Genomic DNA, 24,919 nt, shown 5'->3' with positions numbered 1-24,919 from the left:
TTCTTAATGAACAGAGCTCAGATAGTCAAGATGCAGAACCGCCTCTCCCTCCCCATCATCCCCATTGATAACGTCCCCCAGGGCTGGGTGCTGAGTTCACTGCTCTACGCTCTGCTCACACACGACTGCACAGCCAAACACCTGAGTAATCACATGGTCAGGTTTGCTGATGACACAACAGTGATGGATGAGACAGCTTACAGACACCTCATGTTAACAAGACAAAGGAGATGGTTATTGACTTCAGGAGCACAGCAGTGAAAACTGTGAGCAGTTTCAATCTCCTGGAAGTGCACCTCTCATGGCCCCAGAACACATTCTACACAGCCAAGGAAGCTCACCACACCATGATTTTCTGAGGATACTGAAGAGAACTGGTCTATGCACATCCACACCCGTGTCGTTGTACACATGCACAGTAGAGAGCATCCTACCATCTGCATCACTGCTTGGTATGGAACCTGCACTGTGGAAGACAGGAATGTCTACCATGGGTTGTTAAAACTGCCCGACACATCACTATCCACCGTGGAGGACATGTACACAGAAAGGTGCCAGGAAAGGTCTAGCAACATCATGAAGAATCCCACAATACTTGCTCATGGACTGTTCCTCCCACCCCCTCAGGGAGGAGGCTACGTATTAGTCAGGACTCCCAGAGTCAAAAACAGTTCCTTTCCCCAAGCAGTAAGTCTGATCAACACTCCACCACTACGTTATTGTTCCCCGTCAATCGCCTGATGTCCATAAAGTGACACTGGCAATCACTATTCTGTGTATTTATATTTATGTTCTGTTTCGTTATTATGATCATGTTCTTTATCTTATTTTATTTTTTGTGCTGCATCAGATCTGGAGTAATAATTATTTCATTCTCCTTACAAGAAATGCCGTTATATAATCTCGAATGATTTGGTGCTGACTTCAGATATATGTAGTGATGCAGACCACCAGGTCTGGTGATGAGGTCACAGGCTAGCTGGGTTTGGTTTTAATTCTTGCACTGGAGAGAGAATATTTGTTTTGGAAAGGACATAGAAAATGCTGAACATGACCTTGAGACATGAATGACTTGTGAAGCTTCAGGGAAAGAGGAAACTGAAATGGGATGTTGGGTCATTGAATTATATTCTTGTGTGTATATTTTTAAAAAAACTTGCAGATTATAGATAACAGAATTCTGAATATTCATTTATATGAAACTAAGGAACTTGCATTGGAATTGGGAAGTAGGCAAAAATAGATACTGAAAGGAGCTGTTTCACAATGTGAAATAATCTGGCTTTCAAATGCAAAGTACTGTGACGAGCAGGGTTGTAGGGACAGAGGGAGACATTTATTAAAGCAGAGGTTTTTGATTAGTAAGGACATCAAAGGTTATGTGGAGAAGACAGAAGTGGGGTTGAGAGGAATACTAAATTAAAACCAAAAACACGAGAAAATCTGCCAAAGCTGGAACTTCTTAAATCAGATGATTTCAGAGCTCGCATTTGCTTGTTTAGAAGATTGAAGGGGAATCTTATTGAATCCTATCGAATGTTGGAAGACTTTGATAGAGTGGACATGGAGAGGATATTTTCTATATTGCGGGAGTCTAGGATGAGAGGCACAGCCTCAGAATAGATGTACATCCCTTCAGAATGCAGATGAGGAGGAATTTCTTTAGCCGGATGGCGGTGAATCTGTGGAATTCACTGCCACAGGTGGCTGTAGAGGCCAAGTCATTGGGTGTATTTAAAGCAGAGGCTGACAGGCTCTTGATAAAGGACATTAAAAGTTATGAGGAAAAGGCAGGAGAATGGGGTCAAGATGGATGATAAGTCAGCCATGATTGAATGGCAGATTGGGCTCGATGGGTTGAATGGCGTAATTCTGCTGTTATGTCTTGTGGTCTAAGGCCCTGGTTTGGGCAACTGTTTGAGTACATATTCACATTGCACTTTGGGAGGACAAACCAGGGTAGGGCTTAGAGAGTGGGTGGTAGGGCACTGCAGAGTGTGGTCATCAGAGGGATCTAGGAATGCAGACCTCTATTTGTAATGAGAACCTTTGACACATTGGCTTTGGTAAATCAATGTACTGAGTATAGAAGTTAGGATGTTATGTTGAAATTGTGTAAGACATTGGTGAAGCCTAGTTTGGAGTATTTTGTGCAGTTTTATTCACCTACCTACAGGGACGATATCAATAGGGTTGGAAGATTGCAGACAAAATTCACAAGGATCTTGCCGGGACTTGAAGCCCTGATTTATTGGGAAATGTTGAATAGATCAGGACTTTATTCCCTAGATTGTCGGAGAATGGGAATGGAGGATGAAGTGAGAAGTAATCGGTGGAAGTGGTAAAGGGCTGGCAAAGAAGGAATCTGGTAAGAGAGGAGAATGGACCATGAGGAAAATGGAAAGGAGGAAGGGCACCAGAGGGAGGTGATGGGCAAGTAAGAAGAGAAGTGGTAAGATGGGAGCTAGATGGGGGAGTGTGGGGAGAAATCGATGGTCATGCTGCCAGATTGGAGGATACCTAGATGGGCAATGAGTTGTTGCTCTACCACTCTGAAAGATTCTCTTGTGTTTATGTTGTCCTAAATTGGTCATCTCACAAAACTACAGATTTCCATGATCTTTCATGTTCACTTCCTTGCCTGAATCAGCTCATTTCCAAAGGGTTTCTGAGCCTGAGGTGAAGCCTGTGCTCTCCCAGGACAAGGCTGCAACCAAGAGTTCATTGTTTCCTGTTCAACATGTGTTACTGTAATAACAAATTTCCTAAACTGTTCCAGCAATGTACCACTTAAATCAGCTTACCGTGTGTGATATAAACACCCCACCCACATTTGTAAGTTTCCTTTTACATACCAATTCCATTAGAAAATTGGCCTTTCTTTCCATAAACAGAATGATGTTTAATTCTGAGTTGATATTTTCCAAAGGCAGGACTGGGTGGGATTTGGGAGAATGTTTGCAGTCGGTTAACCCTGATAAAGGAGCAAGGCTCCTGAGAATCCAGCATATCTGGGACTTCAGTGGTGCTGGATTGGTTTTATTTAGATTTTTTTTAGGGTTAAAGATTCAGCTTGGTAACAGACCCAACAAGCCCGTGTTGCCTAATTAAACCTGTGTAACCAATTAACCGACGAGAAAACCGGAGCCTGTCGAGGAAGCCCACACAGTCATGTGGAGAGTGTAAAAGCAGCGGCAGGAATCAAACACGGGCCACAGGGGCTGTAACAGTGTTACGCTAACCTCTACACAATTATCTGGATTAATGGTATTATTAATATTCCAACATACTTGCTTTTAATTTGATTTTATTTTAATGTTACTCAATATTATTTAATTGTGAACCAATTAAGCTTAAAGGCAGCGTTAGAATCAGGGAACAGGGAGTGGGTCAGAACTGTGGGGATATCAGCCCCCTGTGAGTGTCAGAGAGCATGGCAAATACAACTTGGTGGACAATAAGGCATAGGAGCAGAATGAGGCCATTTGGCCCATTGAGTTACTCCACCATTCCATCATTGCTGGTTTATTATCCCTGTCAACCCAATTCTCCTGCCATGTCCTTGTAACCTTTAACATCATTACTAATCAAGAACCGATCAAACTCTACTTTAAATATGCTCAATGACTTGGTCTCCACAGCCGCCTGTGACAATGAATTCCACAGCCCCTTTGGTCAAAGAAATTCCCCCTCATCTCTGTTCTAAAGGGATGTTTTTGAATTCTGAGGCTGTGCCCTCTGGTCCTAGACTCCCCCACTATAGGAAACATCCTCTCCACATCCACTCTATCTGTGTCCTCCTGTCCTAGACTCTCCCACTATAGGAAACATCCTCTCCACATCCACTCTATCTGTGTCCTCCTGTCCTAGACTCCCCCACTATAGGAAACATCCTCTCCACACCCACTCTATCTGTGTCCTCTGGTCCTAGACTCTCCCACTATAGGAAACATCCTCTCCACATCCACTCTATCTGTGTCCTCCTGTCCTAGACTCCCCCACTATAGGAAACATCCTCTCCACACCCACTCTATCTGTGTCCTCTGGTCCTAGACTCTCCCACTATAGGAAACATCCTCTCCACATCCACTCTATCTGTGTCCTCTGGTCCTAGACTCTCCACTATAGGAAACATCCTCTCCACACCCACTCTATCTGTGTCCTCTGGTCCCAGACTCCCTCACTACAGGAAACATCCTCTCCAAGTCCACTCTATCCAAACCTTTCAATATTCAATGCTTCTATGAAATTCCCCAGTGAGTACAGGCCCAGAGCCATCAAATGCTCCTTATACATTAACCCTTCAATTCCACGGATCATCCTAGTGAACCTCGGCTGGACTCTTTCTATTGCTAGCACATCTTTTCTTAAGTAAGGAGGCTAAAGCTGCTCACAATATGCATAGATGCAGGCAGAGTTCATATCAACCACCGTGACCACTGAGCAATCCCAGCTATTGGCCCATATTCTGCCAAGTCCCACACCTCTACGTATCTGTCCAAATGCTTCTTAAATGATACTTTTGTACCTCCCTCAACCACCACCTCTTGTTGCAAGTGCTCGCCGCCCTCTACATGGAGAAAAGGTTGTGCTCGCCCTGAATCTCTGCCCCCTAGTCTTGGACTCCTCTACCCTGAGGAAAAGATTGTTACTATCCATTTGTAAATTTGTGCCTCATTCTCCTGCATTTGAAGATGAAAGATCTAGATCTCTCCCTAGGACTTGGGCCTTCTATTCCTGGCAGTATCTTTGCAAATGTTCTGTGCACTCTTCCCACTTCAAGCACCTCTTTCCTGTAGTAGTTGGACAACAGGTTATCAGAGATTTACACTACATGGAACTTTTGGAATTCTTTGCCATATCCAGACATCTGAAAAGAAAAGTGTAATTTGTTGTTTTCTGACCCAAACAACACCCATGAAGCAGGAGAATTGAATGAAACTGCCATTACATTGCAGGAACAGTGTCGAGAAAATCACAAGAAAATCTGAAGATGTTGGATACAGTCGATGTTTCGGGCCAGGACCCTCATCAGGACTGCCTCAGGTCTTGCCCAGAACATCGACATTTACTCTTTTCCGTAGATGCTGCCTGGCCTGCTGAGATCCTCCGGCATTTCGTGTGTGCTGCTTGACCTTGCACTGTTGTTTGTGATGCTGGGATTTGATTTACCTCCTCCTTATCCTGAGCCCATGTCATTTAGAGATTAACTTGATTTCTCACATGTACATTGAAACGTAGAGTGAAATGCATTGTTTGTGTTGAAGATGTGCTGGGTACTGCCTGTAAATATTGCCAGGCTTCCTATGCCAACATAGCATACCCACAACTTACTAACCGTAACGTGTACGTCTTTGGACTGTGGGAGGAAATCGGAGGACCTGGAGGAAACCCATGCGGTCACAGGTATAACATACAAACCCCTTGCAGGCAGTGGCGGTAATTAACCCCTAACTGATGGCTGGTGCTGTAAAGTTTGTGCTAACCATTACTCAACTGTACCACTTCAGACTTGCCACTAACTTGAGCTCTCATTCGCATACTAAACACCCCCCCCCCCCCCCCGGCCGTGAACCAAACTGATTGCATTCTGTCCCAGTAAGGTCCCCATAACGCATCTGATACAGTATGTCTGATCCATCATTAATTTTCAAATGGTTAATCTCTTTACAGAAGCAAAACCTGGTGACAAGAGACCAGCTAGTTTCAAAACTTAACTGTAACTGAGTTACAGGGTAGGTTTGAATAGGTTCTCACTTTATTGCCATGACCAGAGGAGAATGAGGGGAGATTTGACAGAGGTATACAGAGTTATGAAGGGTAATGCAAGCAGGCTGTTTCCACTGTGGTTGAGTGAAACTAGAGCTAGAGATTATAGTTTACGGGTGAGAGTTGAGATGCTTAAGGGGGGAACATGAGTGGGAAAACGTCTTCACTCGGAGGGTTGTGAGAGCGTGGAACGAGCTGGTAGCAGAAGGGGTGGATTCAGGTTCGACTGCAACATTCAAGAGAAGTTTGGACAAGTACATTGATGGGAGGGGTAAGGAGGACTATGGTCCGTGTCCACGTCAATGGGACGAGGCAGAAGATCAGGTTGGCATGGAGTAGATGGGCCAAAGGCCCTGCATTTGTACTGTAGTGCTCTATGACAAACCTGACCAACCCTCTGTCGTATGTCAGACTCCTCCTAGTTCACCCAGTTGGTGCAGTAACACCCTTCGTTCCTTTAGAATATGGAATATTCCTCTATATAGAATAGAGCATGCAGACCCTTCGGCCCACAATATCTGTGCTGACCGTGTTACCAATTTAAAAAGCATATTTGCTTGCACGTGGCCTGTACCCTGAATGTTCGTATCTGTCTCGGTGTCTCTTAAACATTACTGTTTTCTGCTTCCACCACTTCCTCTGGCAGTGTGGGATGTTCCAAGCTCTTTCTACTCTCTGTGTTTTAAAAAAAAACTTACCTCATTACTCTCCTCTCCTTTAAAGACTCACAGTTCTTCACTGTCATTTCCAGTACACGAGTGTAAAGGAGAATGAAATGATTGTTACTCTGGATGTGATGTATCAGAACTAAGCATAAAGAACACCATAAAAACACAACAAGATAAATTATATACACTAGGTACAGGATTCTACACAGGTAGTTCTGACAGGAAATGATAAAGTAGTGGCGGTGTAGGGTGGGGTAGGTTAGTGGGTGAGGATGTTGATCAGTCTTACTGTGTGGGTAAAGTAACTGTTTCTGAGTCTGGTGGTCCTGGTGTGGATGCTACGTAGCCTCCTCCCTGAAGGGAGTGGGACGAACAGTCCATGAGCTGGGAGGGTGGGATCCTTCATGATGCCAATGGGGGTGGTACCTTTCTGTATAGAGTATATGTCTTTGACGGTGAGTAGGCTGGTGCTAGTGGTGCGTTGGGCAGTGTTGTCCACCCGTTGTAGAGCCTTCCTGCCCACTGCAGTACAGTTTCCGTACCAGGCAGTGATGCAGCTTGTTAGGATTCTCTCTCCTGCGCATCTGTAGGCAGACGAGAGTATGGATGTGCATAGTTCTGCCTTCTCAGAAAGTAGGGGCGATAGTGAACTCTCTTGATTACGGAGGGCGTGTTCTGGGCCCATGAGACATTGTGCAAGATGTGCATTGCCTGGGGTTTGAAACTTATCATAGTTTTCACTGGCATAAGCTTCCTACTGTAAAGCGATGCCTTCTAGCATTTCACATTTACCCCCGAGCAAAATCTAGATGGATTTCTGGTTTAAGATGGCATCACTGGAGGGTGAGCAACAGCTTATTGGTGGGGGGGGGGGGGGTTAACAAAACATCTAAGTACTCTAATAACACATTTTCTGTATAAAATATGGTAAACGATTGCTGCAAACAATGAAGAGGTGAACAAAGGCGAAATTGAGTAGAAAGTTGAAGCGTGCAGGCGTGAGACAAAGTTGGAGTTGGGTTGTGGAGACATCAGAGCAACTCGCACATTCGAGGCTAAGTTGGGGCAAGTGGAGTTGAAGTCAGATGTCAGGCCCATCCACCTAAACTGAGAGCGAGGTTTGATCGATCTCAGCGCTGGATCAATTTGGAAAGGTCGGGTACAGTCCGAAACATGGCAGCGGCACCCAGGCCCAGAGCGTGTTGATACAACAGGGTCCAGGTCCCAGAGCGAGGAACAATACAATGTCTAGACAACTTAATGTGGGGCCAGATGGATTGAAAAGGCAGGGTGTTTGGACCAGAGGTGAGGGTCAGGCCATTCTGCTCACTGCTCCATGACGTTTACTCTGCTCTTCACTGAACTGAGGCTGAGGCCTGCTCCAGGCTTCATGTCTGCAGGCTCCGTGACATTTCTCTGCTATGTGACGCACTGAGACTGGGGCCTGCTCCAGGCTTCATGTCTGCAGGCTCCGTGACATTTCTCTGCTATGTGACGCACTGAGACTGGGGCCTGCTCCAGGCTTCATGTCTGCAGGCTCCGTGACATTTCTCTGCTATGTGACGCACTGAGACTGGGGCCTGCTCCAGGCTTCATGTCTGCAGGCTCCGTGACATTTCTCTGCTATGTGACGCACTGAGACTGGGGCCTGCTCCAGGCTTCATGTCTGCAGGCTCTGTGACATTTCTCTGCTATGTGACGCACTGAGGCTGGGGCCTGCTCCAGGCTTCATGTCTGCAGGCTCTGTGACATTTCTCTGCTATGTGATACACTGAGGCTGGGGCCTGCTCCAGGCTTCATGTCTGCAGGCTCTGTGACATTTCTCTGCTATGTGATGCACTGAGGCTGAGGCCTTCTCCAGGCTTCATGTCTGGGGACTCACTTTCATTTGAAATGCTATTTGCTCACTTTTATTGTATGCACGATTTGTTTCTTTTTCTCTCTCCGTCCAGTGGGTGTTTGTTGGTCTTGTTAATGGTTCTTTTGGGTTTGTTTGGCTGCCTGTAAGGAGAAGTATACATTTATTATCAAAGTATACATACTTTGATAATAAATGTGCTTGAACTTTGAAAATAATTCAACTACCCTCCCTATTTTTTTTTTCTCAGACCCTTCCCTCTCATCTTTTCACACCACCACACCCAAAAGCCGTTTTAGTGGTTGACTTTGTTGGTGAGACTGAGACCATTCTTTCATCTTCCGCTGCCCTCTGGTTCTCTCATCAAATTCCTCTGCTTTGCTGGTTCCCCGACTCCTTGTTGTCCTATTCCCAGGTTACTGCTTCTATGGATTCCCTGACCTTAATTCTGAGTGCGATCCAACAGTACTCGTTTAGAGGGCACGTGCTATCACGCGAGTCTGGATACACAGGGGTTGTTTTCTCTGGAGCATCAGAGGCTGAGGGTAGATCTGATACAGGTTTACATGATTATGATATGCATAGATAGAGTGCACAGAGAGTAACTGTTTCCCAGGGTTGAAATGTCTATTACCAGGAGGCATGCATTGGAGGTGAGAGGGGGTAGATCCAAGGGGGATGTGAGGGGTTGTAGATGTCTGGTATTGTGGTAGAGGCAATTACATTATGCCTTTGTCTCTCTCCAACACGAGTACCTCACTGAATGGGGGACCTAGTGGCTCAGCTAATTTTCCTCATGGTTACTATTATATGCTGTGTCGTATAACGTCTCCTATAATGATCTTTGAGCATGATGGTTCTTGGCAAACCTTTCTACAGAAGTGGTTTGCCATTTCTTTCTGAGCAGTGTTTTTTCAAAACGGGTGATCCCAGCTACTTCCAATACTCTTCAGAGATTGTCTGTTTGGTGTCAGTGGTTGCATAACCAGTCGCTCGTACGACCATCCACCACCTGCTCCCATGGCTTCATGTGACCCTGATCAGGGGCTAGGCAGGTGCTATGCCTTGCAAGGGTGACCCACAGGCTAATGGAGTGAGGGAGCACCATACACCTCCTTTGGTAGAGATGTACCTCCACTTCAACAACCAACTGCTATTTTTAAACCCTTCTAAAAATGCAAACAAACAGGAACAGGAGTAGAATAATCACAAAAAAGAGAGAATCTGCAGATTCTGGAAATCCAAGCAACACGACCAAAATTCTGAGGGAACTCAGCAGGCCAGAACAGGAGCAGGATATTCATTTGGCCTTCATCAAGCCTGGAGTGGGACAATCGGCATCATAGTGGAGTGCTGTTCAATAACCTCGGCCTCAAATCAACCTTCTGTCTCCCCTAGTCGTCTGTCTATTCAGCCTTGAAGCAACTGGTGATTCAGCCTTCACAATGTTCTGGTGTCAGTAATTCCAGAAGTTCGCCACACCTTGAAGTGAGAAATCCATCCTCCTCGCTTGAATTACAGTCCCATTTCCAGACCCAGTTCCGTCACAGGTTCGTCCAGTCCATCTGAGGAGAAGCCAATCCCTCCACTGAGCACATTTACTAGGAGCGCTGCCACCCGAGAGCAGTGAAACTCCACGTTCCAGGCTCCCTGCTACATCAGGCAGGAGGTAGAGGAGCTTCAAGTCGCACACCACCGGGTTCAGGAACAGTAATTACCCTAGACTCCTAAACCAGTGCCGATAACATCACTCACCTCAACTCTGCACTGATTCTACAGAATCACTTTCAAGGACTCTACATCTCGTGTTCTCAGTGATATTTACTTTTATTGACACGATCTGTCTTTTGACATTGGCTGCTTGTCAGTCCTTGTATAGTTTTTCATAAATTCTATTGTATTTATTTATTTTCCTATAAATGCTAGCAAGAAAATGAATCTCAAGGTAGTATTTGGTAACATACTGTGTATGTAAGAACTCTGATAATACATTCACTTTGACCACCTTCAAGGGGCAGTGCCTCTAGAATGTGGCATATATCACTAAGGACCCTCACTATCTGGGACATGCCCTCTCACATTACCATCAGGGAGGAGGTACAAGAGCCTGAAGACTCGCACCAAATATTTAGGAGCAGCTTCTTCCCCTTCTCTGTCAGATTTCTGAACAGTCATTATTCATCTTTTACACCATTTATTTGTTTTGTAACAGTAATTTTGTGTACTGCAGCTGCACAACAATATCAGTGATAATAAACCAGATTTTGATTTTTGTCCTGCCCTGAGAGGGAATAACCTCTTATCATCTGCTTACAGAGTCCCTCTTTCTGTAGTTCTCCGTCCACTAGGGTGGTGAAGTGGTGCCTAGGTATTTTGGGTTCGATTCCTGCTGCTGCCTCTAAGGATATTGTACGTTTTTCCTGTGACTGGGTTTCCTCCCGGTGCCGCGCTTTCCTTCCATGTTCCAGAGGTGTACAGCTTGGGGTTAGTGAGTTGTAAGTATGTCGCATTAGTGTGGGAGGTGTGGTGACACTTGCAGACTGTCCCCAGCACAGCCTTGCTGATTTGATTTGACACGAATGGCACATTTCACTCTGTTTCGATGTACCGTATCTATCTATATATATCTCTTCGATACTCTGAAACTACTCGGTTTTGGGACTGGTTAAGTCGATGGCTTTTGCTTTGCCTTTCCCCAGTTGCCAACTTCCTTCCTCCTGGTGAAGTGTTGCAAGATTGAGGCTATTGGATGTGGGGCTGCTTCACTTCCCCCCCCCCCCACTGCTGCCCCACCCCAGCTGCTTTGACAGGAAGAACAGTCATTTGAAGGTTGCATCAGCCGTGTGTGGGTTACTCCACTGCGATCTTCTTCCTGTTCAAGATAAATGGTCAAAATGGGCAGCAATGTTCTGAAATGGCTGTGGAAATTGTTGCCAAGCTGTGATAGAAACTTCCTTTCTGACTCACCGTCGCTTTATTCCTGCTTGAGAAGTGAGAAGCTCGCAGATGCTGGAACATGGAGCAACAATAGAACTCGGGGACTGGCCTCACGATTCCGAGGAATAGATGTGGGACAGAGATGAGAGGGAATTGCTTTCCCGGAAAGAAGGGAATCTGCGGAATTTTCTGCGCAGGGAAGCAGTGGAGGTTACCGCATTAAATATATTCAAGACCTGCTCAGATTTTGCGTAGCTGGGGTTTGAGCATTATGGGCAAAAGGCAGGTAGCTGGAGCCAGATCAGCCATGGTATTTTTGAATGCTGGAACAGGCTCGATGGGCCAAATGGCCCACTCTTGCTCCTATGTCTTGAGTTCCTAACACAAAACCGATTGCCTGTTTCCCTCTATAGATGCTACCTGGCCTGCTGAGTTCCTCCAGGTTTTTGTGTGTCACCTTTACTCCTGTTACTGTGGCTCTGAAGTTGTTATTCATACAAGAATTTTGAGCTCAAGTACATGGGCCATCCCTACTAACCCCGAGAAAAGTTGAATAACTGTAGCCTTGAACCACTGCTGCCCTTCTGGAGAAAGTGCTCCAGCAGAGGGAGAAGGGCTCCTGGAGGTGATTGAGGAAGGCACTTTAACATTTGAAAGGAATGTGGACAGGTACACGGACAGGTATATGTGTGGAAGTCGAATCCAGATAAAGTCACTCAGAGACTGTTTAGGTACAAACTCTTTATTCAAAGCCCCCAGGGCTTACTCAGTCGCTCAAACAGGACCAGTCAGTGACTGTTCCTGCCCAGTCCACCAACTATCTGCCAGTTCCCCTTACAGAATGGATATAGTCATTCAGATACCCCCACACATACTAAGCTGGAGCCAGACTATCGATTGTTTTACTGTACTGAAAGACACATTACAGAATAGTCATAATGGCCTCATACACAAAACAGACTGGAGTGGTCTTATCTCTGCGCGTGACTACACAAGGAGACGGGGACCTTGAAACACTAGCTGGCTAACTTCGAGAAGAAATATTACTCAGCATTGAATAGCATACTTGTTGATCATCAGGTTTCTTTCAGAGAAAACAGCCGGCTATATTTAAGTTAACCCTTTATCATATGGATAGGAAGTGTTTAGAGGGTATGGGCTAAATGAGAGCAGTGTAATCACCTTAGATGGGAACCTTGACTGGCATCAGCCAGTTGGGCTGAAGGGCCGGTATCTGAGCTGTACTCAAGTGTTGTTGAGAACATTCCAGGATTTAGGGCTGGCTTTTGTGGTGTTTCTACATTGGAGTTGTGTGTGACCTACGTGTCATGGTGTTCTGAAGCATCTCCTGTCCTTGTCTTTGGTTTGGTGGCGGTACAAGCCACTGGCATGGGGGGTTTGCACATGATGTGACTGTGAATGAGGCTCTGAGACACCAGAATGGTCGATTAAATCATTGCCAATCACCATCATCATCCAATGAAGGAGAGTAAGTGGATGTTGTTTGCTTCGATTTTCAGAAGGCCTTTGACAAGGCGCCACATGTGAGGCTGCTTAACAAAATGAGAGCCTGGGGTATAACAGGAAAGATTCTGGCATGGATAGAAGACTGGCTGATTGGCAGGGGGCAAAAGTGGGAATACAGGGGCTTTTTCTGGTTGGCTGCAGGTGACTAGTGGTGTTCCACAGAGGTTGGTATTGGGACTGATTCTTTTCAAGATGTATGTCAGTGAAGAATGGAAGTGAAGGGTTTGTGGCCAAGTTTATGGATGATAGGCAGAGTGGCAGTTAGTGCTGGGAAAGCAGAGAGGCTGCAGAAGGACTGGGACAGATTGGGCCAATGATGGGCAAAGAAGTAGCAGATGGAATATAATGTAGGAAATATATGCCCATGCACTTTGGTGAATAAAAGTAGAGATGATTTTCTAAATGGGAAGAAAATTCAAAAATCTGAGATACAAAGGAGCTTGTGAGTCCTTGAAACATAGAAAACCTACAACACAATACAGGCCCTTCGGCTGTGCCAAACATGTCCTTACCTTAGAACTACCTAGGGTTACCCATAGCCCTCTATTTTTCCCAGCTCCTTGTACCTATCCAGCAGTCTCTTAAAAGACCCCATCGTTTCTGCCTCCACCACCGTCATCAGCAGTCCATTCCACGCACAAAACGAGAGTCAGTGGTGAGAAAGTCAAAGAGCAAGGATTAATGCTGAGGCTTTATAAGAGTGTCCAATGAGAATCATGAGAATGAGTCCAGGAATGAAAGGGTTAACGTATGAGGAGCTTCTGATGGCTCTGGGCCTGTACTCACTGGAGTTCAGAAGAATGAGGGAGGACCTCATTGAAACCTATCAAATATTGAAAGACATAGAGTGGATGTGGCGAGGATGTTTGCTATAGTGGGGGAGTCTAGAACCAGGGGTTATAACCTCAGAATAGATGGACATTCATTTAGAACAAAACTAAAGAAGAATTTCTTTAGCCAGACAGGTGAATTTGTGCAATCCATTGTCACGGACAACTGTGGTGGCCAAGTCATTAGGTACAGGTATATTTAAAGCACAGGTTGGAATATTCTCGACTAGTCAGGGCGTCAAAGGTTACAGAGAGAAGGCAGGAGAATAGGGTAAGAAATCAGCCATGATGAAATGGCAAAGTAGACTCGATGGCCTGAATGGCCTAATTCTGCTCTTGTGTTTTATGGTCATTGCCCAGTGTGGACCATGTGAAATGATGTGGATACTTCCAAAAATAGTCAATAAAACAGGACAGGGTCTTGGCCCAAAATGTCGACTGTTTATGGATGCTGCCTGACCTGCTGAGTTCCTCTTGCATTTTGTGTGTGTTCCAGTGGATCTCCAGCACCAGCAGAGTCTCTTTGCCCATCAATTGTGTAAAACCATCATAATCAATTTTACCACTGACTTGTGTGTGTTGTTCTGCAGCAGCAGACATAAAATTAGAATAAATTAATGCAGAAATGGAAGGTAGTGTTCATGGATTGTTCAGAAATCTGTGGCTCAGTAGAAGAAGCTGCTTATCAATTATTGTATGTGGATCTTTGGCCTCCTTCCCCCTCTCCGACAGGAGTAAGGAGAAGGCCAAAGTGGTGATAAACCTGATTCTAATAGGGGTCTCTGTTGTGGAATGAGATTGGGACGGGGGCAAGGAGAAGGAAATCATGGTTAGGAAAAGGGAGAGGGGAGGGAGTGGGAAGCATCAAAGACATTCTGTTAATGATCAATAAACTAATTGTTTGGAATCAAATGACCTTGCTGGGTGTGTCTGCACCTATACCATTCCCCCCACCCTCGGCACTCCTTCTCTGCCACCTGTCCCACACACTTCCTGTGAGCTCCACCCTCTCCTTTTCCAACATCCTTTGCTCCTGCCAGATTTACAAACACTCTGACAGATACAGTACTGTGCAAAAGCATGTGTATAAGATTTTTACATGGTACCGTAGCTGGGATAGGTGTAACTTGTGACATAATTCAGTGTGAGAAGCTGGCATTCTGCTAGAGCCTGTTAAAAATAATCTCACTGAACTCAAAGCTCAATGAGATTTTATAATTTTTAAGCATAAAGTTAACAGCAGGTGATTATATACAGTTTCAACGTCAGTGGAGGCAAATCACTGCGGAATCGCAGATGGAGGGAGAAGGGATATAAAAGCTGATGCAAGAAACCCTGGTGGAGATGTATGTGGGCTTTGGGTAGTCTGTTTCTATCCTCCCACCATCTCTCCTTAATAGTCATAGAGAAGTACAGCACAGAAACAGGCCCTTTGGCCCATCTAGTCCATACCAAAACCATTTAAACTCCTTACCCCAACTACCCATGTACCTATCCAAACTTCTCTTAAATGTTAAAATTGGGCTCACATGGACCACTTGAGCTGGCAGCTCATTCCACACTCTCATGGCCCTCTGAGTGAAGAAGTTTTCTCTGTACTCTTTCAACCTTGTTTACATCTTTCCTGTAGGTAGGTGACCAAACTGCACACAAATCTCCAAATTAGGCCTCACCAGCATCTTACACGACTTCAATGTAATATCCCATCTTCTCTGCTCAGTACCTTGATTTATGAAGGCCAATGTACCTAAAGCTTCCTTTACAACCTTCTCTACCTGTGACACCACTTTCAATGAATTATGGACTTGTGTTCCCAGATCCACCACACTCCTCAGTGCCCTAAAGTTAACTGTGTAAAACCTAGCCTGGTTGGTCCTACCAAAGTGCAAAACCTTGCACTTGTCTGAATCAAATTCTATCTTCCATTTTTCCAGCTGATGCAGACCCTCTGCAAGCCATGGTACCCTTCCTCAGTCCACTATTCCACCAGTCTTGGTGTCATCCACAAGTTTGCTGATCCAGTGAACCACAGAATCATCCGGATCATTGATATAGATAACAAACAACAACGGACCCAACTCCGTTCCCTGTGGCACACCCCTAGTCACAGGTCTCCAGAGAGGCAACTATCTACTACCACTACTACTATCTATTACAGAGTTGAGGAAGAGCTTCTTCTCCCAGAGAGTTGTGGAGGTGTGGAATGCACTGCCTCGGAAGATGGTGGAGGCCAATTCTCTGGATGCTTTCAAGAAGGAGCTAGATAGATATCTGATGGATAGGGGAATCAAGGGATATGGGGACAAGGCAGGGACTGGGTATTGATAGTGAATGATCAGCCATGATCTCAGAATGGCGGTGCAGACTCGAGGGGCCGAATGGTCTACTTCTGCACCTATTGTCTATTGTCACTCTCTGGCTTCTCCCACAAAGCTAACTTCTAATCCAATTTATTACCTCATCCTGAATGTCGAGCGACTGAACCTTCTTGTTCATCCTCCCATGTGGGATCTTGTCAAGTGCCTTACATGTAGACAACATCCACTGCCTTGCCTTCATCTATTTGCCTGGTAACTTCCTTCAAACAACTCTAGAAGATTGGTTAGACGTGACCTACCATGCACGAAGACATGCTGACTATCCTTAATCAGTCCATGTCTAACCAAATACTCTGGTCCCTTAGCACACCTTCCAATAGCTTTCCCACAAATGATGTCATGCTCACCAGTTTAGGTTTAGAGCCATTTTAAACAGTGGAACAATGTTGGTCATCCTCCAATCCTCTGCTACCTCTCTTGTTGCCAAGGATGATTTAAATATCTCTGCTAGGGCCCTGGCAATTTCTGCACTTGCCCCTCATAGGGTCCGAGGAAACATCTTGTCGGGCCCTGGGGATTTATCCACCCTGATTTGCGTCAGGGTGGCAAAGACATCCTCCTCTATAACCTGTATAGGGTTTGAATTTGATGATGCTTTGCCTGTATAGATTTCTATAAACTGTGTATCAATCTCTCCAGTAAATCAATGTGCAAAGCATCTGATTCTTGACCAGTTGAAAGACAGAAGGACAGGCATTCCAGAATGGTGACATCAGTTTCATATGTTGCAGCTTCATTTTTAGATTCAGATTTATTCCACATGCAGTTACATGCACATTAACAACCCAAGGATGTGCTGGAGGCAGCCCGCAAGTGCCCATAGAACAACGGAGAACGTACCAAGTGACGACAGTGAAACAGGCTACCCCTCTCACACACACATTCCTCTAATCCCACCTCAGACCCGCTTCAGCCTCCTTTGGACTTGTACATTCATAGACCTTGGACTCGGAGGGTTGAAAACCTGGGTCTCTGGCCATCAGGCCTCGAATTCTGGCATTGCAGTTGATCTTCAGGCTTCGACCTTTGGTATCAACCAATGATGATGAATGAGAACTCTGAGCACCCAAATACCAGGCCTTGAATTATGGACTTGCTGTTGACAGGATACTGAATACAATGCTGCAAGCTCTGGACTTGTTACTTGCATTCCTAGGAGATTCCCATCCCTCGACTGTCCTGCCTGCATGGAACACAGTTCCCATAACAACACTGACAACTCACTGACTTGTGAGGGCCACTAACCCCTGACTTCTCCTAACCCAACATCCGACCACATCACGCTTCCGAGCTCAGAGTGAGACTTAGACTCTGTCTTTGTCCTCGAACTTCCCCATTCCTGTCCCTAAACCCTAACTCCACCCTCTGTCCCCCAAACCATCCCTATGAACCTAAAAAGTCTGAGATACGACATCGTCAGAAACCACAACTCGGTGCCATCTGGATTGGAACCTTTCTAAGCATGCTGTTATCTCCATATCCATGTGATCCTGATTGGAATTGGTCCTGAGGTGTGCCTGCTTTGTAGGAATGTCGGAGGCATTCTGAAACACTTAATAGTTTAATGACTGATTAAATAAATAGTTTCAGTATCTTGTCTTGTAGAATTAGCTATTCAGTAGTGGTGAGATGTTTCGATATGTTTCTTACTGGTAATCTGGTGATGGTTGCACAGTGACAATAGACAATAGGTGCAGAAGTAGACCATTCGGCCCTTCGCGCCTGCACCACCATTCTGAGATCATGGCTGATCATCTACTATCAATACCCGGTTCCTGCCTTGTCCCCATATCCCTTGATTCCCCTATCCATAAGATACCTATCTAGCACCTTCTTGAAAGTGGTATCAGTGCGGCCTATTGCAGCCATCTTAGCCTGAACTGCAAGCAGTGGTGGAACCTCACTGCTCATGTCAAAGGATAGAATCATAAATACAAGAGATTTTGCAGAAGCTGAAAACCTTGAGCAGCACCCGAAATGTTGGTGGAACTCAGTAAGTTGTGAGGGGAAGGAGTATGCACTCCCCTCCCATCAGATTCCTCTTCAGCCTTTTATTGGTTCCATCTATCACCTGCCAGCTTGGCTTCTCCCCCACCTCCCCATTCATTTCCAGTCCTGAGGACAGGTCTCAGCCAAAATGCTGAAAGTTTATTCCCCTCCATCGATGCTGACTGCTGAACTCCTCCAGCACAGTGCGTATGCTGCTCAGTGGTACTGAAAGCTCATCACTCTGTCCACTGCAGCCACCTTGTCAGAATCATTTAGTTTTCCGTCAAGATCATCTCTTGTTCTTCTAAACTCCAGTGAACATGGGCCCTAAAACCATGCCTTTGTTCAAAAAAAATCATCAAAACTTTGCATTCCATGAAGCAACAAATACTGAAGAGGAAGAAGAGAATGAATACTGTGCTTTGTTTAAATAGAGGGAAGTTGTTTACACAAAGTCTGTAGAATTCTTTCTCAAAAGAAAACCTGTTATTTTATAGACCCCTTTTGGCAATGGTATTAGTGGTAAACAAACAAAGAATGGTTTTATCAACAACATATTTACAATATTACTCACACTACTGAGATATGAAATACACAACACATTCCTTCTCATTATAATGGGAGGAGTCTGTTGGGAAATAACAGTAGCCCTGGTCACTGGTGAGAAAGATCTACAGGTGCAACACACACCAACTTTTCTGGGAAAAAATGGTGTTTCTGGCCAACTGTTGATCAAAACTGGAAAAGAGAGGGGCAGATCCCAATAAAAGAAGGTGGGGAAGGGAAAGGAGTTAAGGGGTGGGGGGGTGTAGAAATTACCAAAAGTTGAAGAAATCAAGTTTTCTTCAACCAAGCTACCAAGACAGAATATGAGGTGTTGCTCCTCCAACCTGAGTTTGACCTCAGCCGTGGCAGTAGAGGAGGCCATGTCATGGGAATGGAAGTCAGACTGAAATAGGAGATCCTACCTCTTGCAGCAGACAAAATACTGTTCCTCAACAAAGCAGCCTCCCAATCTGGGCCAAGTCTTACCAATGTAGAGGTACACCCATGGCCTCATTGGTTGTGCTGCTGTTTGGAGTTTTGGTTAATCTATAAAAATATTTGGCAGGACAGGTCACCCGACCCTAAGATCACACTCTATATCCAGAATGTCTTGTGTTTGTAATAATGAGGTACAAGCAAAAATGTTTGCTTGAAGGATTCGGCAGGTCAAGCAGCATCTATGGAAGGGAATAAACTGTTGATGTTTTGGGCTGAGAGCCTTCATCAGGACTGGAAAGGAGGGGGGCAGAAGCCAGAATAAAGAAGGGGGAGGGGAAGGAGTCTAGCTGGCTGTGTTTGTCTTGTTACGTTCAGAGAAGAGATTTTTAAAAAAGAATCTACCTGAATGAGAGCTTTCTACAATAAAGCTTGCAAACGTAGATGCAATATTCCAGTCAGTCACTGTAAAAGATTCCATTGTGTCATAAACTTCCCCTCTGTGCTTCCTCATCCTTCGTTGCCCTTGCCTGGTTCTGTTGTTGAGAAGTTTGTGATGAGGGGTGGTTCCCTGTGCCCAGGATTAATGGGAAAACTGCACTTGAACAGTACAGGCACCTTGGCCCATGATGTTGTGCTGACCTTTTCACCTGCTCTAGGATCAATCTAACCCTTCCCTCCTACATCCATGTGCCTATCAAAGAATTTCTTCAATGCCCTTAAATTCTCTGTGCCTCCACCGCCACCCTCGGCAAGGATTCCATGCACCTACCACTCAGTGAAAAAGAAAACTTAGTTCTGTCACCTCCCCCACCCCCCCCACCATACCTTCCCTCCACTCAGCTTAAAAATGATGCCCTCTTGTGTTAGCCATTTCCACCCTCGGGAAAAATCTCTGGCTGTCCACTCGATCTTGTCATCTTGTTACCTCTATCAAGTCACATCTTATCCTCTTTTGCTTCAAGGAAAAAAGTCCAAGCTCACTCAAACTTTCTTCATAAAATTTTCTCTTCTAGATTTAAACCTAAGCCCTCCAGTTCATGACACCACAGCTCTGGAATAAGGATGTCCTATGTGTAACCCCCCCCCCCCCATGATTTCATACACATCTATAATATTACTGCTCAGAAGTACACAGGTACAGTGTAATGGGCCAAATGGCCTCTATCAGCCTCATTGCCCTCATCATAAATGGTTCAGCTTTCAAGTTACCTGCTGGCTGAAAATTTATTGCCTTCAGGAGTGAAAACTTTCTACCAACAAGGTGCTCATCGAGGTATTTATTTCACAAACTATCTTGTACGGTTTCCATCTGAACCAGAATTAGATTTTATCACTGACATGTCATGAAATTTGCTCTGTAGCAGCATCACAGTGCAATAGGTAAAATTAATATAAGTTACATTAAGAATACATAAACATGAAATTATACAAAAGAGTGAGGTGGTGCTCAAGGACCATTCAGAGCTCTGATGGTGGAGAGGAAGAGACAGTTCCTAAAATGAGTGTGTCTCTTCAGGCTCCTGTACCTCTCCCCTGATGGTGGTAATGTGGAGAGGGGGTGTACAGGATGGTGAGGGTCTTTCATGCTGGATGCTGCCTTCCTGAGGCAACTTCTTTTGAAGATGTCCTCAATGGTGGGGAGGCTGGTGCCCATGATGAAGCTGCTGAGTCCACGATCCCCTGCAGCTTTTTAAATCCTGTACGGTGGTTCCTCCGTGTGACATGGTAGTGCAGCCTCTCCACAGTACATCACAGAAATTAGCTAAGAGTCTTCAATGACATACCAAGTCTCCTCAAACTCCTGATAAAATATAGCTGCTGACATGCCTTCTTTGTAATGTTGGGTCCAGGATGGAGTTTCAGATACTTTGGCATTTGAAACTGTTCACCCTTTCCAATGCTGACCCCTCAATGAGGACTGGATTACCTGTAAGAGGGAAGATGCTAGTGTATAGCTCCTTTCACTCAATCAGACGAGGAAGCTCTTTGTTGGGGTTTGAGAGGAGGGAAGGGTTTGGGGTTCTAAGTCCAAGATGAGCTTGTGTGAGTGTGGGAAGAGGCCAGAGATCGCAGAAGATGAGAGAATTTGCACTCCATGGAACACTTGTTACAGAGAAGAATAAATCTTTGCAGCCCCTGAATTTGGCTGTTTCTTAAGCTAAAATATATAATTTTGAAGTGGAATTTCTTTAGAACATAGTCAATCTGTGGAATTCATTTGCAAAGACTGTTTTGGAGCCCAAGTCATTGGGTGTATTTAAAGTGAAGGTTGATAGGTTCTTGATTAATAAGGGTTTCAAAGGTTACAGGGAGAAGGCAGGAGAATGGTGTTGAGGAAAAATAAATGAGACAGGATGGAATGGTGGAGCAGATTCTATGGGCCAAATGGCCTAATTCTGATCCTATGTCTTATGGCCTTATTTGTTTGAAGATTTGAGATGGATTTTGTTGTACAGAGCTTTCAGAATGACTCAACCCTTTAGGAGAGTTTTCAATGAATCATAATCCACAATGCTTTGAAATCCAACCCAGCAGCAACGAGACCTCCACTGTTTTCTTTGCCACCTTGATGCATGTTGGACCAAGCTGAGGGTCTGTACTTCCACCCTAAAGTCTCAAGCTTCAGCTGCAAAGATTTGTATTTCTGTAGTGGCCTTCCCAACCTCAGAACATCCCAGGGCACGTTACAACCAAAGTGATAACTCTCCAAGCTGTTACAGTTTTAGTAAGTGTGGTAGTCTGCTTCAACACAAAAAGTTCCCATAAACAGCATTGTTATGACAATGTTTTTGCTGATTGAGCATTTTAATCATTACCCAGGAGATTTCAAAGTTCAAAGTAAATTTTATTATCAGAAGTACGTATATGTCACCAAATACAGCCCAATTTTCTATTGGGCAAACTCAATAAATCCATAGAATAATAACCATAACAGAATCAATGAATTTGAGTGTTCAACCAGATTGCAGAACACAACAAAATGTGCAAATACAAAAAGAACTAATAATAATAATAATAATTATAAATAAATAAGCAATAAATGTTGAGAACATGAGATGGAGAGTCCTTGAAAGTGAGTCCATAGGTTGTAGGAACATTTCAAAGATGGGTCAAGTGAAGTTGAGTGAAGTTATCCCCTTTGGTTCAAGGGCCTGATGGCCCTTGATAGCAACTATTTCTGAGCCTAGTCGTGTCAATCCTGAGGTTCTAATACCTTTGTCCTGCTGACAGCTGCAAGAAGAGAGCATGTCCTGGGCAGTGGTAGGCATGATGATGGATGCTGTTTTCCTGCGACAACATTTCATGTAGATGCGCTCAATGGTTGGGAAGGCTTTCCCTGTGATGGACTGGGTTATATTCACAATTTTTGGTAGGATTTTCCATTCAAGAGCATTGGTGTTTCTATACCAGACTGTGATGCAGCCAGTCAATACACTCTCCATCGCACATCTTTCGAAGTTTATCAGAATTTTAGATGTCAGGAGGGAAACGTTGCTTCCCTTTTCCCAAAACAGTTCAGTTGGTGTCTCCCGTGTCTACATTTGGAATGATGTTTTAATGTCTTGCCTTGGGGGAGGTGGGGTTTGCTTTCTAAGAAAGCAACAGTGTTCATTACTGAGATACTTTTTCATTGAGGGTGCAAATCTTTGGAATTCTTAACTTGATTTATGATTTAACCTTGCCCTCCCCACACAGAGTGCGATCACGTCTGTCTTTATTTGCCTCTTAACTTTAATTATCGTAATCCTCCCACCCTTCACTATGGCCCACGATAGTGGACCTGGTATTTCCACACCCCTGCCCCGACCCTGGAACCATGGCCCATTCTCCTGCATACACCCCACCTCCCCAACACTGCGATGCACTAATCTTGGGTTCTGACTCTCTCCCTCCCCCAACGCAAGGGGATTGGATGTATGAGGACCAGTGGCTATAGGTCCTGTCCTGGATCAGACAGCACGTCCTGGCTTAGGAGGATGTGAATACTGGGAATTATAGATCTCTTGTCTTGCTGGAGTTTGACATAGGAAGTCATTAACCTGGTTCACTGCAACCCATGTGTTTTTGGAAACTGAAGTTCCTGTAGCGAGTTGCCCTCTGGTATAAAACTTTACTGACTAGTCCGAACACTTCCCAGTGATTTGCGATATACACCCCATTTTGTTTACAGTGCTGCATTATGTTGAAGGAAGCTACAGAAATACTTGTATATTATCAATAAAACCTTGGGCTAAAATTCGGTTTCTTATCGGAAAAGTGCAAGAATGAAACTTTTTGCAAAGTTATTATTTACCAAAGTTTTCTTTGGTATTTTAAATTGAAGAGAGCAATTGCTAGAATGTGCAGAGAAATCCTTTCCCTGGGGTGAAGGAAGGGCTGGCTGGAACAGGCAAAAGGAATCCGGAGCAACACACGCAAAATGCTCAGCAAACAGACAGCATCTATGGAAATGAATAAACAGCTGACCTTTTGGGCTGAGGTTCTTCATCAGGAATTGAGAGCAGTAGTGAAAAGTCTGACCTTATTAAGATCTGGGCTGTTCAGGAATAAGTTTCAGATACAGTTTGCATGTATTCACAAAGTAAATTTCAGAACCCTGTGTTCTGCATTTCATTTTGCTTGTGCATAGTAAACAAGGCTTCCACAACTAAGGCAGGATCTCGCTGAATAGTGAGATAGTTGTGAAGCTTAATAACCTTCTATTCCTGGATTCCTACATCTGGTTTTACCAATCCTACCCTTACTCTCAGTCCTGAAGAAGGATCTTGGCTCAAAACATTGACTGTATTCATTTCTATAGATACTGCCTGACCTGCTGAGTTCTCTGATGCTGTCCTGTGCAAATTTCTTCTTAAAGATGACCTTTACTTGTCACATGTACTTTGAAACAAGCAGTGAGATGTGTCATTTGCGTCAATAGCCAACACAGTTCATGTGCTGTGGACAAGCCACAAGTGTCACCACGCTCCCGGCATGTTCATGACTCAGCAACACAGCTCTGGACTGTGGGAGGAAACCCGGGCGGTCACGGGGAGAACGTACAGCCTCCTTACAGGCGGCGGTGGGAATTGAACCTGGGTCACTGGTGTCGTAAAGCATTGCACTAACCACCACACCACCGTGCACTTTCCGAAGTGCAGGCACTGCTGTAATGTGGGTGATGAGGCCGCCAGAGCAAAGTAGAGCAGACTGTGATGGTCACGTTTTTGATGCCTGTTTCTCTTTTCATTCACAGGGCCGTGGGTAAAACCTGCCTCTTGATCAGCTACACTACAAACGCCTTTCCCGGAGAGTACATCCCGACTGTGTAAGTATCTGTGTGTGTGTGTGTGTGTGTGTGTGTGTGTGTGTGTGTGTCTCTATGCTACAGCACAGAATAGTAATCATTTGGTTTACATGGCTGTTCATTACCTACAAGGACTGTTTTTAAAGGCCCACAATATGTCAGCTCTGTTTTATGTCTCACCACCAACAAATTGGCTGCCTTTGCCAAATTTTCCTTCACCTCTGGGACATCTATAAAATATATTTTTCCAGATCAGGTGTACAATCATCTCCCTGGGATCATCTTGAACCACAGAATCATACGGTGTGGAAGCAGTGCCTTTGCCCACTCTCGTCCATGCTGACTGCGTTGCTCAGTGAGCTAGTCCCATCTGCCGTGTCTGGCCTGTCACCTCTCCAGTCCCTGAACGTCAGGCATTTGAGCGTTGCTAACAGGCTCATCTCAACTACTATTTCTGGCATCACGTTCCAAATACGCAAATTGTGTGTGTGTTAGTCTGGAGTTCCAGCATCTGCAGAATCCCTTGTGTTCCAAATACGCGGAACTGTGTGTGTGTGTGTGTGTGTGGAAACAATGCCCCTGATGTTTCTTTTGTCCCTTATCTCTGATGTTAAGCCTGCTCCCCATCGCTGTACTTTTAGCTCCCACTCCCTGCTTAAAGACTAGGACTTTGTAGGTGTGAATGCCACACT

General features: G+C 44.9%; 1 protein-coding gene across 1 annotated transcript in view; it reads left to right on the top strand.

The window, feature by feature from the left end:
- The window catches only part of LOC132383253 (ras-related C3 botulinum toxin substrate 1-like), a 115,202-nt gene that overhangs the window by 40,858 nt on the left and 49,425 nt on the right, over window positions 1-24,919 (top strand). Inside the window, exon 2 of the mRNA XM_059954197.1 lies at window positions 24,177-24,248. Within this exon, the coding sequence (XP_059810180.1) occupies window positions 24,177-24,248 (72 nt within the window). The remainder of the gene's footprint in view (window positions 1-24,176; window positions 24,249-24,919) is intronic.

Source organism: Hypanus sabinus, chromosome 29 (genome assembly GCF_030144855.1).
Source record: "Hypanus sabinus isolate sHypSab1 chromosome 29, sHypSab1.hap1, whole genome shotgun sequence".
Taxonomy (NCBI): Eukaryota; Metazoa; Chordata; class Chondrichthyes; order Myliobatiformes; family Dasyatidae; genus Hypanus; species Hypanus sabinus.
Note: the sequence above shows the minus strand (reverse complement) of the source record. Positions and strands in the feature narration are given on the sequence as shown.